Source organism: Neopsephotus bourkii, unplaced genomic scaffold (assembly GCF_033783945.1).
Source record: "Neopsephotus bourkii isolate Nb327-2 ecotype Australia unplaced genomic scaffold, CSIRO-AGI_Nbou_v1 NB_795, whole genome shotgun sequence".
NCBI lineage: Eukaryota > Metazoa > Chordata > Aves > Psittaciformes > Psittacidae > Neopsephotus > Neopsephotus bourkii.
The window spans coordinates 2,791,406-2,808,303 of record NW_026901291.1 but is presented as its reverse complement, the minus strand read 5'-3'; the positions used below and the strand labels follow the sequence as shown (position 1 = coordinate 2,808,303).

The following is a 16,898-nucleotide window of genomic DNA, read 5'->3' as shown; positions in this document are numbered from 1 at the left end:
AAGCATAACTACACAATACCAAACTTTGCCATAAATTATCTTCAAAGGCGAGTACTTTGGAATCTAGTATGTATTGATTCTCTCTCACACTTTGATAGACAAGCTTCAAATTTAATCTTATGGTTTTAGTAGTTGAAGGGATTTTAAGGTCTTGCTATAATTGTTTAAACTCTATAAATGAAGTAGATTTTCCAGTTGAATAACCTTAAATACTGCTGCTTAGAATTTACGATAAAATGCATGAAGCACTGGCAGATGTTCATTAAATCTAATCAGTTTTATTCTCACAGTTTAGAAGATATTTAAAATAATCTAAACAACCTAATAGGCAGCCTAGGTAGTGTCCACAATTCATGTCAGTTAGATAAGTAACTTAAAATGGAAATATGGCACAAACAAATTAAGATACTTCCAAGATTGCAAGTTACGATATTAACATCTTCATATGTTTAAGATTTTAATCAGTATCTCCCTCTCCAAGGCAAAAAATGGTTGGAAGTAATGTTTTATTTTATGCATATGAAAATATGGCTTCTATAAACACACTTATAAAAATTTTATGAAACACAAACCAACAGAAGTGTTCCACGCTGCTAGAAATAAAAAGATTTTCCTAGGCCCCAAATTTGTCACAACTGAAGCTCTTAAACTGCTGTTATGATGAAGGGATGTTAAGTTACTCCAAAAGGTTAACCTTTCCAACCAGACTGCAGGTAACCACCCAAAGAATTCATCTTCTCAGTTTCTACATGGAAGAGTCAGGAGAGGATGAAACCAACAAAAGCATGAGTTACATTTGTAGGCATGGAGAAAACAAGGTGGCATTTGAAATTTTGAAGAACTCTGCTATATGAACACATTCCCAAAAATCAGCAATCACAGCTTCATATGCTTTTCTTCCCCAGTGCTAATAAAGACAGATACTGCTGGTTTTGCATTCACTTATATGTGAGCCAGCAGGTTCTATTTCAGGAGCTGACATTTAACTGTTTTACATCATCTTCTTTTGCTGGTAGCAGTGTCCTAAGTAATATGGAATAAGAGAAACATTCCTATTTTAAAGTTTAAATGACTTTGCTTTAAGAACTTTCCTTGCCTACATAGAAAGTGACCTTGGCCTAATAAGATAATTATCTCTCTTATTGAGAGAAATCTTAATAGCCGTATAAAATGTCCCTCTCTCTAAAATATAGGAGATTACAAGTGCTGAAATTAATTTATTTAATGCTATAATGCTTTATCAATATGTTCATTACAGTGATACTAGGTGAAGGCTATAGGTTCTATGAAGCATTGCTCAGTTCCACATCAGCAGTGCTTAACAACTTTAAATCATCTCAAAAGCAGCTGATTTATGGTTTGAACAGAGTTGCCATCTTTTTCCTCTCATGCTATAGCTAAGCTATTTTACACTACAGTAATTCCTAAACATTAGGGAACATTAAAGTAGGGGAGAAAAAAACTGAAGTGTAAGGAAACTCTTGTTCAGCCATAACCTAACTTTATTATTTCAGATACAGGGAAAGGATTTTAGGTGAAACTTCACTTTTTTAATACGCAGAAGTCAGGCTGTATGAAGAAACATAGTTGTTTCTGAACTAATTTGTTTTTCAGATTAAATGAATTTTCAACTTAAAGATAAGTTGATGATAAATCAGACAACATGGACTTCCACAATACCATAACGTTGAATTTAAGATGACTAACAGCCTTATAAACACTGGACACTTTGTACAGGCACTGATCATGAAGCTAAAGATTTGTTGAGAAGATATGGTCAGAAACCAAACAGTTCTTTTCTATCAAGCATACCAGAAAGTAACACTATATGTGAAAACCTTACCTAACAAGTTGGTTTTAAAAGGTATGCTCAAAGTGTATTTCAGGCAGGAAGAGTGGTCCAATTCTATCACAAACATTCAAAACAGTTTAGTAAGTCCTTGGGTAAAATCTCTTTCATTGTGAGAAATATATCCATGCAGTTCCATTTAACTATCCTATGAAAAAGAATTCTGAATAATCTTAAAGGTTCACAAAGGTTTTTTAAAAATGCTCTTGCAAAGAGCTGAAAAAAAAATAACGATGTAAGTAGATCTCTAAAGTTGTTTTCTTACCTGCAGCAAATGCAGAGCACATTACAAAGAACATTCCAACTGCAATCCTCTTCAATGAGGACGGAAGCAAGCCATTCCTCTTTAAAATGGGATCCACCAATTTGTCTTTTAAGGGTATTAGGATGAGAATAAGCACTGCATCAAACATAGTCAACCAGGCTGCTGGAAACTGAAAGGATAGATGACTTAAGTTAGCATTATCATACTTCAAGGATTGATTTTTACTATTATTTTTTACAAAAGAAAAATATTTTTGACGGAACACAGACAGCCAAAATAACCTGCAGTGATAGACACTGTGAAAAGAAAAATAAATGTGTGTAAAAGCTGAGGAAAACAATAGGTTATACAGGTTTTCATTTAATTTGGCAGCTCACGATTCTGTTAGCTCAGAAGCACAAATCATTCCTCACCATAGTAACTCCAACAGTACTGCATATTCTAGCTTCCAAGATGCACCTTGAGCTGTGCTGAGGTGGGTGGGTGTTGGGGCTGTTGTTTTGGGTTTGGGGTCTTTTCCTGGGGGGGAGGAAAGGTGCAGGGGTGTAGGAGCTTTCCGCTAGAACTGAACAACATCAACTATTCAGAGTGAAAAGGTTCTTTTCACAAATGCAAGTAATACTGTACATCGGAAAATGAGGAATAAGAAAAGGACTGGGCAGATGAAGAGTACTCTAAGAAAGCAAGATGGAGAACTCAAAGATTTTTGCAAAGGGTTTTCTTATAAGATTTCTAAGCTTCAGAGGGTCCATATTTTACAACCTTACTCTAATTTAATTTTGTTAATGCAAAAGTTAACTAAAACTACATGAATTCCTTTTGAAAGAAGAGACAGCCATTAGCATTATTGCAACAGCCAAGCTTTTCTGCATACATCCTGAAATACATTTAATGGAATAAAATCACTATCCTTTGGGAGATTTTCTGCCATTAAGCCTTTTTTAGCCATAGAAAACCTGTCTGAGGAATGACTGATTGTGCCACTCAAATCTAGTAAACAAAATTGTGCAATTATTTAAATGAATACACCCCAAGATACATCTTTAAAAGCATTCAAAGTCAACATTAATGGTGCACAAGTCAGGAACTGATTTAATGCAATTAAATAGTCCCTACTGTTTTGCTTCCAGTGATATACTCCAGTTTGACAGAATTAAACTTTTTTTCTACTTCAGTTACGAGAAATATTTAATAGCTAGGTTCTGTAGATCTATTATTAGGCTTAGAACTTTTAGAAATATGCCACAGAATAGTAGAAACAGTTTTACTAATGGAATACAAAATTCAATTAAGATTAAATTACACTTGTCAAATGAACAAATAATATGGTGGAATACATGCATTTCTCATTTGCAAGAATCAGTAACTGACAGTAAGACTCCCATCTGTATGAACGAGACAATTTCTACCAAGCTTAATATTTAGCATCTGTTCAGAGATAACAAACAGACAATACAGGAAGGTTTGGGGGTATGTTTTATATTGCATTTAGAACAGCACGATACTGTACTATGCATTGCACTGACTCTGTGACCCAAAACACAAGCGCTGCCTCATCTCCGTGTTTCAGATGCATTCAGTTTTTGGTACTAAACTGTTTCTGTGTGTATGGAAGCGCAAGGTTAAAATAGATAAATATTTTTCTAGAGATTATCCAGGATGACCAAGGGGCCTGTGGCAACTCAAAGCTACAACCAGAGTAACAGAAGCAGACAGCCACATTCCTTTAAGGCTGCAAATCTCAACCACTGCAAGTGTCTCAAAAACCCAAGCCCTCGGCCTTTAACACAGTGTGGGCATGTATCGCTCACTGGAGATTAGAACCCTATTTCACTGAGTGGTTGTGGTCACTCCAGCATGGCTGACATGATGACAAACTGCAAAAACATGAGTTAGCAAAATATGAAACTTTAGATCTTCATAAGCTAAGCATGACTTGGCACTTTCACAGGAGTCTGCACCATGAGCACCAAGTCTTTGACTGACATCAAGCCATGTTCATATTCAGCTTTGTCAAAAGCTCCCATTAGAGCATGTATGAGGACATTTTTAGCACCCTCTGCATGTAGACATACTGTAACAGCCACTAAACATACCACTGCTTTCTTGCTCTGCATTACAGTTAGTTCTCCAAGGCACTCAGACAAATGCTTTCTGGTTCAGTCTGCAAACCCCAGGAAGTGGGTGGTGATGGTAGAATATGAATTGAAGAATGGTACAATGATGATGGTAGAACTTAATTCATCCTAACCTCTCTTTAATGTTTTCCAGGCATTTCAAGATCATGCATTTGAAAATGGGAGTAATAAGCTCATTTGGCTATGTAAAAATATTCAGTAGTTTGCTGCACAAGGTTACATACATTTCTTAGCCATCTTCACTTACTTTGGAAAATGCACAGTGAATTCTGCTGAGTTTGTCAAATTCTGGCTTATTTTAAAATATTCAGCAAAACTCCAAACCTGTCAATTTCCCTCCCTCTCCCATCCACCTTTTTGTTTGCTTCAAATACCACACTAACCTTAACCTCTGTAAGTTTGTACAAAGACTGATTTGTGTAATAAGAGTCAAGGATGTAGGAATTTTTTGCCCTTGCTGAATCTGTTAAGAAAGAAGAGAAATACCAAATGCCTCTGGCACTGCTGCATTTCATACAATCAATCAGTTGGGTTTGGGGTTCTTTGGTGTTCTGGAGGTTTGGTTTTTTTTGTTTATTTAAAAATCTGTGTTTTTCCATTTTCTACTCTATCACGAGCCTGCAAATTAAAAGGGCATACACATATATCACTCTTTTCATAGCAAGAGGAAATGTATTAGTAAATATACTTGATTAGTATTGGGCAGAGGTACCTAAAAGAGCTTCAAGAAAGCCTAGACCTGGTAAGGTACAAAGCTACTCAGGTAAAACATATTACCACTCCTTTATTATCTCCAAACACTTTCATTTGGAGAAACCAAACTAGTCAGAATTGCTTTCAAAGATACTGCCTACATAATATAGGCGGCAGGTCAGCATCCTTCAAGTAGACCACATACCAAGGAAGACAGCAAAAATCAAATTAACTTATTATTGACATCTACTGTTAATGCTGTTAAACCACAGCAAAGTATTTCAAAATAAACCAAGAAGAGCAACATAACTGATGCACTGCAGAAAAAGGAGCCAGTCACTCTTATGCAAGATAGAAAATCATGGTTTAGAAGTATCAAGACAGATGAGGATTATTGTTCCATTACCCTTGTATCAAATTCTGCATACTCTAAGTAAACACTAAAACCAGGTAACTAACTTTTAAAGCCACACTTTCAAGTTAGAAAAAGTGGCTACATGGCATGAATGGTATTTTAGTCTTGTTAGCAAAAATAATTTTTCTGAACTAATTCCAACATAATACTCTACTTACAACTTGAAAACAATTCTAATGCCCTAAAAGGTGATGGGAAAGGCTCAGTTTGATAACCAAAGCTCCACATTCATTTCTATACAATAAACATTCAGACTGACAATGGGACTCTGAAGTCCTGTGTCCACTTTGTTACAAGAAAGAAAAGCCACTTCTCTAGTCAAACTGACTGTTTCAACAAGACAGTCACGTTTCATAATAACAGAAAAAATCCTGAGTTCTCTTAAATGAAAGCAATAAATAAATACGAAAAGCTCAATGAAAAGAACAAAATGGGTTACATATCAAAGCGTAAATGTACTAACCTGTATTGAAGAATGAACATACTAAAAAACCCTAATTACCTTGAATGTAATCCACAAAACTGATGCAACTAAAGCAGAAGCCTCAGATTTATTAGGTTTTTTTTTAAACAAGAAAATATCTTACGCTTAAACGAACATGTAACTCAAACACATCAAAACTTAACCTTGAGGGAAAAGTGGCCATGGCATTCTGTGCCCAAAAGCTATGCAACAAAAATTACACAGAGAACTCAGCTGCAGAAACTGACCTTAGATCCTTTTGTTGATGCATTTAACTGAAGAAGTGTCAGACTACTCTTTCTTTATTTTAACTATGTAAAAGTAACTAACTAGCAGTGGGTTGGTTTAGAAGTCTTACTTGACCATAAGAACTAACTTCCATTAAGCCTTCAGCTATGATTCAAAGCAGTTCAGTTTTCAAGCAAGTTCAAACAAAAATAAAGTACAATCATTTATTTTTTTTGATCTCTAAGAAGACTGAAGCCATTCTGTATTATTGATATTAATCTAAAATAAAAGAAACTGATCTTTAAGGTCAGTTCAGCCCAAACTCTGCTATGATTCCAAACTTAATTTTAAAACAGTTTCCAGTAAGCTTGTTAATATATTCATACCTTCTGTTTTTAATTCTCAGTACCATTTCTGCAATTATGTGATGCCAGCCTTTCTTGAAATACACTGATTGAACAACTACCTTCAGTATGCTCAACTGATTCAAGGTAAAGTGAATAAATAGTAATTGGACAGTATAAAGTTACAAATGTATTCAGTTCTGAGTTTGCAAATGTTTCCGTTAAGTATGGGTATTCCTACTGAGTCTGTATGAATGCTTTTGTGCTACTAGCAACTCTGAAAACTTTGGCATCTAGATTTAAAAGCTTTCTTCACAGATCATACTTTGTTTACTGAAGGATAAAGACACTCTTAATTGAAGCAGTGAAAGCAATCTGAATACATACAAAACAGGATGGTGTGAACTTCATATACTTGTAGGCACGCCAAAGTCTCTGTACTATGTGTCACGTTTCTAAATACCCAATACCTGTGGTCATTGATTCTCCTTAGCCGCTACCTTAACTTCATGGAAGTTTTGTACAATACTGTTTTGCATTTCAAAAGAAACTTCTCACTGTTTCACCAGCTTACCGTATGAATAGAGTTGGTGTCGTTTGATATTTCAGGGATTTTCAGGTGGAGACTTTGCAATACGTATGTTGTCTGCATCTAGTAGTAGGAAAGATGAGATTACTTGAAGGAGGACTACTGAGAACAAGATACTTTTACATTTTAATCATTAACAAAGATGATAACAGAGGTAAAGTGCTACTATAGCAAAACAAAAAAATTTAGTGTCAAAACCTTGCAGGATTTTTTTAACCCCTACATTTATTTTTACTAAAAGCAAAGAATCATTCATGTCACTTTAAAAACAACTTCTGTGTATTTCTCTACCAAAACATATTTGCTATCCCAGTTTCTCTTACTAAGACAGAAGAGACAGAAAGGAATTAATTAAAATGAAATCTGAACCACTTACCCTAACCTATCTGAATCAACTACAAGATGAAACACAGCTCGAATATTTGAGACACGTTAAATTGTGCAACTGATAGTTTTAACTATCATTTTATTTTCTTTTTTATTATCAAGTAAAAATACTATTTGAAAGTATTCTTAGCAGCCATTTTTCATCTCTCAACTTCAGGATGAGTTTCATATTTATAAGAGTCCTCAGAGAAATGTGAAATTAGATGCTTTGGCACACTGATAAACTAATATAGCTTTCCACAATCCTATCTAGCAAATAGAAGAAAAAAAATCAGAAGCTATCATCACATAGAATTATTGTTGCTAATATAACATTATTAAAGTGCCTCCTGAGATGCAATCCCAGATGTGTGAAAGACAAGCAGTTAACATTATTGAACACACGGGTGTTAAACAAGTCAAACTGCCAATACCAGAGTACCGAAGAAATCTTCGGTACTCGTCTTCTTTAGAATCACTGCTACTGAATGCTAACTGTAAATAAACCTTATAGAACAGCTTCCCCTCAAAAGCTTTTGTGTGTTTCCTCCAGGTAACTGCTCGGGGGGGTAATTTTCAGACAGGAGTTAGATTTGTAACAGACTCAACTGCAACTGCCAAGCAGTCTTTCAAATGCAACTGGGAGGAGGAAGTTATGGCCCTTAAATTATGATTTTAGATGTATAAAATAAAAATGTAATTATTTGGAACTACTCACTTGAAAATATACTGTCCAGTAAGGTATTAAAGCCAAAAAGACAGGGATAATCTTGACAAGAGCTTTCACATCTTCTACTTTATCTTCTCTGAATGGGCCCCCACGAGACAGCTTGGCCATCTCAAACAGGCTTTGCTTGCGAGGTTGCTGAAGTACTCCCTGGCTTTCGCTTTTGAAAAGAAGTTGAAACGTTCAGTAAAGCAGCAACAAAACCTCAGTATCTCATTATAAAAAGGTCACCCATTTCCAAAAAATGTTACTTGTGCAAGTTACATTAGAGCAACTAGATCAGAATGGATCATCAGCAGGTGAACGCATCAGCTGAACGCTTCTATTACGAAGATTTCTTTATTTCCCATCCTCACACCACCACACATGAATAACTGGCACTGCAAATTCAGAATTTAAGAAGAGGATCACAAAATGCAGATTATTCTAATTAATTGTTTTGTAATCTGAATACATAGAAGGCCAACAGTATTCCATGGCCTTCTTAAGAGTGGGGTAACCATTTGGGAAGCAAAACGTCAGTAGACATTTTAGCTGTCCATCAAGCCACTCTGAATATTAAATGCAGATTAAAGTGTTTTTCAAATCAGAACTCATCCCATAGACATATCTAAGCAGAGAAGAAAGTTAACTAATGCTTTAAAGGCAGCTTGGTTAGGTTACGTTACGCTTTCAGAATGATCTGGCAAGCCACAGCATTCAATCAAAACCAGCAGACTTGACCTTGCAGCAAGCGGATCCAGTGATCTCAAGATGTGCCCCTCTCTCACTCCAGAAAGTATCTCCAGGACTAAAATTTTCCAGTTCCAGTTCTCAAAGCAAAATTGTATATTCCAGTGTGTTCCCTGGTGTGACTTCCTGCCATCTAGTTTGACCTAACTAGTTCCAACTCTTAGGCTGATTCACTGAATCCAGACTATACAAAAGAGCTCAATACACACCTATTAGTTGAATGTTCCACATGTCTCTTTCTTGAGCAACAAGAATACGCAAGGATTTTAAACATGTCTGTGAAGGCACTACCATCAGGTGGTTTTGTGATGAAGAAACTCTGACCACATAAAAAAACCATGAACGAAATCCCAATGCAAACTGTTGGGATGCTGTAGCCGATAACAAAGCTCACGTTCTGTTGAATGTATGCAATGCCTCCCAGAGACAGAATAGCTCCCAAATTAATGCTCCAGTAAAACCAATTAAAAAATCTTCTTGTGGCTTCTGGACCCCGATCTTTGACCTGGAAAAAATTAAAGAAACAAGTCACTCACTTTCTGAAGAAAACGAAGCCTGTTTATTAGATTCCATCAAGTTCAATGCACAGAAGAGTTCGGGTTTAATTTAGAGTCATACTGAAATCATTGAAGTGTTTTGGGCTTAGCATGATATTTGATGAGCTACCCCATTATATCAGTAACCTACTGCTAGCAGTTTAGGATAGGGTTAAAATAAGCCATACAATACTGTAGCTTCCCCATTAAGGCCGTTATTATTTCTACTGCATTGTCTCTCGTTTGCTCATTTCTCTAGACAAAGCTCACTCAGATTAACATCCCATAGTCCACAGAAGTTGAAATAACTATCTTTTTTGGTAAACAAAGTTAACCTACCTAAAAAGTAATTATTAGCATTGTAACAATTGCTTCTTAACATGTCCTAACCGATAACCTTATTCCATTTTATAAGCCTCAAATGACTGCTTGGTAATTAAAGCACAAATTTAAACTTTAGCACAGTCCTAATGCCTCTCATCAGAACATAAACTGAAGACTTGCCAGTCTGACATTTAAAAACTGAATAAATAAATGTGGATTACTTGAGGTGTCACAAAGTCCCAGTAAACATTTATCCTTCTATTAAGACAGCAGTGTTGGTAGTGCTGTCTTCCTGCTTGGAGCTCTCAGTGTCTCTCAATTGAAAGTAAAGACATCCCTGGTTTAAAAAACTATCCTGTAATGTTCATTATCACTCTTTATTCTGTAGTGCCTACTGTAAGTCACCTGTTTTGTAATTAAGTCACGGGAACCTAACATCACCTATAAGATGCGATGCAAGAGAAATCATGCAAGTTACAATTTGAAAGACATTAAAAAGATCAACTAGTCTGTAGAAGAATTCATAATACTCTATTTGTCACTGTTTTATGACTGAAAGGCCATTAATAGTGACTAGCAATTCAATGCTATGCACCAGTCCTGCTGAGTCAGTTGTTCTTGATTTCTAATTGCAAGTTTCCCTTCCTCATTTGCCAGATCTTCAAAAGACCTGTGTTTAGTTTGCAATATGAAAAGCAGGCTATGCCTTGAAATAAGTTTTTAATGTTGTCAGTTCTGATTTACAGCTTCAGGTTTCTCAGTGGTGCATAAACCCATCTGTGTCATTTAACCATGCCTAACAAAAGAAACATTAAAGCATCTACTCCTGTGCATGGTTAATAGCATTGTTAGGCATTCAGATAGGCCTGCTAGCATGTCAGATACAATCTTGGAGCCTCAACCCAAGAAATTCTGCCTTTCCAATTTCAACTTGGTACTCATCTCCTAATTTTAACAGTCAGCACGTGCAGTAGTGTATCAAACTAGGAATTCCTTCTGAACCCCAGGTATTAGAAAACAATTACATCGTAAACACAGTGCTCTAAGTTACATAGAGCTAACAGTCTACTTCATGAAGTTTCCATTTCTTCACCATAAAAACTCAGTTCTCTTATAGTTTCTGCAAGGAGGATGACTTCCCATCCTCCCTCTTACAAATGACCTTGCTCACATCTATGCAAAGAAAAGTTATGAGATGAAAGCAAACTTTGATACAGGTAAGAATAGGACAAGTACAGCATGATGCTTCCATCAAGTTTTACCCCTGCCTCCAAACATTAGCTTATGAGAAACTTCCTGAACCAAAGATGGCTTCTATTACATAACAAACACAGCAGATCACCTCTCCATGAACTTATCCATCCCACCTCTGAACTCAGGTCAGCACATAATACCCTGTGGTAAAAAGTTCCCCAGCTAATTACACAGTGAGAAGAACCACCTCCATTTGTCTGTTTTGAACCTGCCTTGTACTAGCATCACTCATTTTACCTAGTTCCAGGAAACAACAAAAGACAGGTGAGCTTTATCCCATCCCTGATCCGTTTCTGCCTTTCCCCCAATCATTATTTCCACAAGCCATTGTCACATCTTTCTTTCAGCTGTCTTTTCAGAGATAGGAAGTTGTAGACTGGTTCACGATTCCTTGCATGGAAACCAATGACCATGTGTGTGGCTGTTCTGTGAAGCTTTCTTCTCCATGTCCAGTATCCTTTTTGAAACAGAGTGACCAAAAAAGGAATGCAATGCTCAAACGACAGACACACTGTCTTTCTTACGAAGAATAGAATCCATTTTCTGCTTCCTTATCAAAGCATATATACACACTAAAAATGTCATAGCCACATCTGAAATGCCACTATGGTATTTCATTGACAAACATTACTAAATTAATAAAATTTACCATGAATTAGCCAGTGGAATATCCTGTCAAAGTGGCAGAACTATGAAGAAGTCTTACCAAAACCAAAAGACATGGTAGAGTTAAAAGGCAATCCTTGTAGCTCCTTCCAAACATCACATGAGCCACATAAAATAGGAGCTGTATTGCATTTACAGTGAACTACTCAAAATTTTCCCCTCTGGGCTATTACTTGAGCTGTGTGACAGTACAAAATACATCAGTCTACTCTTCATAAATAGACACTATATTCCAATAAGGGACCAAGAAGAAAACAATGCCACAATTCTATTACTTTATCAACGATAAGTATTTTTCACAAAACAGCAGGAATTCTCCTTCCCCCCCTTATGCTTGCATTGCTTTCAGTCACTCAAGCACAAAGAAAAATCTATCTCTCCCTCTGCTCAATTTCATCTGTGCTCAAGCATAGCAGCACTTGCATTGTGGTACCAGCATCACCAGCTTCATTGTTTTCTTACTATCCTACCAGCAACTGCAGTAGGAAAATGATACACATTAATGGCATAAGTATGGTTTGGGTCCCAGATCAAATCTGTCCTGTAGGCTAAGGGTTCCACATCCCTATACTGAAAGTCAAAATAGGTATGTTTGAAAGATTCCGTACCCATCGCAAACACGAAGGTATGGAAAAGGTTACCTTCTTAGACTTACCATGTTTCAGTCGAACTACTTACAACAGGAAAACACAAATATTAGCCAAATGCCCTGGCTAGAGTGCAAGGTCTCCTATCACAGCACAAAAACACTGCAGTAAAAGTCTTCCAAGGTGCTCTGCCTGAAATGAACATCAGCACATATCTAATACACACAATTTATTTGTTCTAGGTAACATATGGCTTTGCAAATGAGCTGACATTCAGACATTTTCCACAGAATTTACCAGTGATGGACAGCTGTCACTTATTTAATCAAATCCCACTGCATAATATCCAGTCCTGAGTCTCCAGTTCACTGTTCTGCGTTCTTCAAACCTTACACAGCTGTTTTCCCTACACATCATTCCCCAAGAACAAGAAGAAACAATCCAGTAGTACTTCTGCTTCAATAAAAATACAGAATGACCTATTGTACCATACAAGGAGCATCCCAATTGCCCTAATCTTTCCTTAGACCAACTTTGAATTATTAAAAACAATCACCTCCCAAACCTTTCCAAAAATTAAACAAGAAACTCACACCAAAAAAACTCCAAGAACAAAGAAATGAAGGAAATGAGCAGCTCTAAGCAGTCTGGCCACAGCTGCTCTGTTGGTCTTTGGCCACATGTCAATGCTGCCTGCATTCAGGTGGGCCTCTAAAGAGGAAATAAAATAATCCTGCTACTTTCAAAACATCTAACATAACTTCTGCAAAAGAAAATCTAACCTGACTCTTATTTTTCTACAGTCAAAAAGGTGTTTTATATCCGAGAACTATCCTTTACATGTAGTTAATCCAAATGCAGAAAGAAAAGCACGACGACATTCTGAGTTTTATAACTGGGACCTATGCAGCACTGCATTTCAAAATAGTAAAGAAATAGTTTTCAGAATAAGAATTTCTAATACATAACATATATCAGACTGATTATAGCCAGATAAGAGGTAATTTCAACCACGGTTTTCATGATAAAGAATCCTGAGTGCCTGGAATACTGTTATGGGAATTGTGTAGTCATTAGGTTATTTACAGCCACTTTCAGCAGAGGACACATCAGCTGCGTAACTCTGCACTGCAGCACTGAACTCATTTAGGATATAGATTAACATCTTACAATCAGAACAAAATTTTAAACACAACTAGAACAAAGAGAGACAAGAGTAAATAGATCTTTAGTTCTGACACCTGATGAAATGTCATTACAGATACCTAACCAATGGCAACTTCCATAGCACAGCTGTCCTGAGGTTAATACTTAGACCTCATTCTGACTTAGAAGAAAGATGATCCCTTCCTGAATTATCCCTCCCCTGGAATTTTAAACAGCAACATCTTTCTTAGGAGATGATCCAAAGCAGTTTGTACGGCTTGAAACTAAAAATCTTATAAAGCTCAAACATTAAGATTCTATTCAATTCTCCTGATTTTTATGTAAAGAAGCACGCATCTATATGAGCACTATGTCTTCTCCATGCTTTGCTTTGTCACAAAGTAGTTTCCTAGCTCTCTGAGGCAGTTTCAAAGAAATGGTCATCCACAGGATTTCTTATTTTTGCCACAGCTACTGACTATCTGGTGCCTACCATTCCACTGCGACATCTGATTTGGCATCATCTCAAGTATTTCTTAAACCACAACACTTCAGAGTTCCAGTATGTCATAATCTTCCCTCTCTCCCTCTTCACATCACAACAAATCCAAAGCTATGACCTCCTGTTTGACTCCCATAAAAGGAAAAAGATTAGAAGTTACTGACATTAGCAGTTTCTGCAATCAACTGACAGTCACAAGTGACAAATGTAACAAAAAACCCCAAACTTGTCCTGGCCAGCTATGTGAACAGCCACACAACAGAGAAAGGATGAAAACACAGAAGCTTGCCCTTGTCCTTAGCACACAGAAGAAAGCACAATAACGGTTTTCCACAGTCAAATTCACACTTAGACAATTCTGACCACTAAATCCATCATTAGAGACACCAGACAGTCTTTGAGAGTATCTGGAGAAAGCTCAGTACCAGAGCTGCTACATAATTTCACATTTTTATACTAAAATTTTGCTAGTCCACATTTAAAGTTTGTTTCCTGTCACTAATGTCACATCTGTTCTGCTTCGGCTGGAAACAGAAACAAATTAGTACAGCCTATGTGAGTGCCACAACTACAGTTTTTAAACTGTTATCTACAGTCTTAAATGGTTGCAGTCTCCCAAGAAGCTCAACAACAAAGTAACTTGCAGTTAGTGATGTTCAGTTCTTTATACATGGTCCTGCGTCCTTCCCCAAAGGCTGGCAAACCTAAGTTCTACAAGTAAATGCAGAAAAATCACTCTAAAGCCATCTTTCCACCAGCAATTTCCAATAGCACTCTGTGTCTGGTGATGCTACTGCAACAATGATTTTAGCAAAGATAGATTTTTGAAGGTTATGGACCGACAGATTAGTGGATGTGGCCCAATTCATAAAGAAGATACAATGTGGTTTAAAACTAGCATCTCTAATCACCATAACCCAAAACCAGATTCATTTATTATTACTTCAATTATTATGGCTGATACCAGATCAGAAGCCTACTACTAATGTCTGCTTCAATGCTGAAGCTAAACCAGCTTTCACAATAATGAGGGAAAATCATATTGTTTCCTAAGTACAGAAAGTCACAAACTGCTGCATAGAACAGGAAGTGACAGCAAAACACTGGCACTCAAAAGGGGAACTGGAAAGTGCCAGGTTATACACATCACATGATTATGAACACTATTCTGAGAACCATCAGTTCAGATTTAGTCCAGTACGACAGATCAATCTGAACTTCTAGAAAAACAGCTGTTACTTATAAACACAGTTAAAGTAAAGCTGGTCTGTGCCCAGTTTGCAGTCACTGTTTTTTGCTAACCTGACTGGGAGAAGTTACTCTATACTAAGCCTACTTAGTCACTTTGTAACAGCAGTTCTAAAAGTATCCATGTAACAGAAGTTAAGACACTCTATCCTTTTAACTTTAGAGGAAAATAATACTGGAATTTCTAAAGAAAAACATCCTCATTATATTTGGGTTTAAATTATAGATCATATATTAAAACTAAAAAAAAAATTACATTGTAATTTTTAAGAAATCTGCAAGCAGTAATTTACAGTATCTAAAAGTTGGGTCGTGTCAGCTAAACAACATTATATACAATTCATTTTTTCCTTTGGTATTTAAGGGAAAGAGGACAAATCTCATCAGCATGTGTCCAGCCAAAACACATCTGCATTGTATTCTGGCCTCCCAAGGATGTGACTCTGGAAGACAGACTTTGTTCTCAGCAATACATATCCATTTACCCAGCGGTTTGCTGCATTTCGATGCATGGAGAAGGCACCCAAGAGGGCCCCAAACTGCACAACAATGTAAGTGGTATGCTCTAACATATTTAATAATAGATAAGTCAGAAAACCAGAGAAGGGGAAAAAATTCAGTATTTGGCAGAGCTCTACTGATTATTGTGAACCAGAAAGGAGTATTTCTTTTGCTTCACCCTACATAAATCACTGTGAATTATCTGCAACCCTATCCAAAACCTGCTTTCTGTGAAATCCTGGGGGAAAGCCTTTAGAAAATCCAGCTACAACAGCTACACTTCCATTGGCAATGGTTCTTCTTTTGCTCTGTTCCTGCCATTATTTATCTCTTATATTTAATGTTCATAAAGTGTTCTGGGGATAAGCAGTCAGCTTTGAAAAACACCTTACAAGATAAAGTCATATTAAAGCTGTTTCACTTGATGGGCTCATGCTGGCTTAAACAGAACCAGTACACTGGGGACACGCAATCCTAGGCTATAATAATGTTTTACATTTATATACTGCCTTTCACCCAGAACTCCAGAATGTATAATGTATCAAATGCAAAGAATTACAGATGTAAACTACAAATTAGATAACAGAGGTATGTTTGGCAAAGATCCTGTGGTAGATTCTACCTCTCACAAAGACTTTCATGGCATTTCTGATACCTGCTCTAACCAGAACTTAATGAGTCACTAAACATACCCAGAACTCTATAAAGGTATTTTCCTTGCCTTGTCACCAAGAACAATGGTTACCAACCATCTGAAATTCTCAATTTGTAAAGCTGAAATTATACTCCAATATCCACTACCTTAGCAGAAGACTGTAAAATGAATAAGTTTTTATATATATATATATGCAACAGTGCATTCCAATAGATATTTAATTATAAGCTGTCTCTCAAATGTTTTCCGTAAAGCCACCTGGTTCTGCAGTGATGATCCAATGAATGACATCACTGAAATGATGATGTGAATAAGGTCGTTTGACAGGACGTGTCCTTATGAGAACAGCTCAGGTAATATGTTTACCATGTTGAGAGCACCTTCCCATTGACCATGTGGTGCAGTATTATCCTGCACAAAAATATCACTCAAGGGCAGTGCAGTACACAGAGAATGTCTAAAGCATAAAAAACGTCTCTCTAGCCTTCACTTATCAGAGGATGCTCACTTATCAGGATGATACCTGACCACTGCCATACAAGGCCTGTGTTATCCTTGTCAAAGCTAAAATATGTATCAGATATTCCACCTGATGAGCTCCAAATTAACTCCTCAGTGCAGGATGCAGGCAATCCACTTAATGGCCATTTAATTATTCAACCCAACTCTT

General features: G+C 36.7%; 2 protein-coding genes across 2 annotated transcripts in view; one reads left to right on the top strand and one right to left on the bottom strand.

Annotated features, from left to right (window-relative positions):
- The window catches only part of SLC15A4 (solute carrier family 15 member 4), a 30,390-nt gene that overhangs the window by 12,544 nt on the left and 948 nt on the right, over nucleotides 1-16,898 (bottom strand). Inside the window, exons 2-5 of the mRNA XM_061355397.1 lie at nucleotides 9,019-9,314; nucleotides 8,069-8,237; nucleotides 6,970-7,047; nucleotides 2,115-2,283 (exon numbers count right to left, since the gene is read on the bottom strand). Coding sequence (XP_061211381.1) covers nucleotides 2,115-2,283; nucleotides 6,970-7,047; nucleotides 8,069-8,237; nucleotides 9,019-9,314 — 712 coding nt within the window. The remainder of the gene's footprint in view (nucleotides 1-2,114; nucleotides 2,284-6,969; nucleotides 7,048-8,068; nucleotides 8,238-9,018; nucleotides 9,315-16,898) is intronic.
- Nucleotides 15,314-16,898, top strand: part of GLT1D1 (glycosyltransferase 1 domain containing 1) — a 59,338-nt gene continuing 57,753 nt past the window's right edge. Inside the window, exon 1 of the mRNA XM_061355399.1 lies at nucleotides 15,314-15,623. Coding sequence (XP_061211383.1) covers nucleotides 15,583-15,623 — 41 coding nt within the window. The 5' untranslated portion in view covers nucleotides 15,314-15,582. The remainder of the gene's footprint in view (nucleotides 15,624-16,898) is intronic.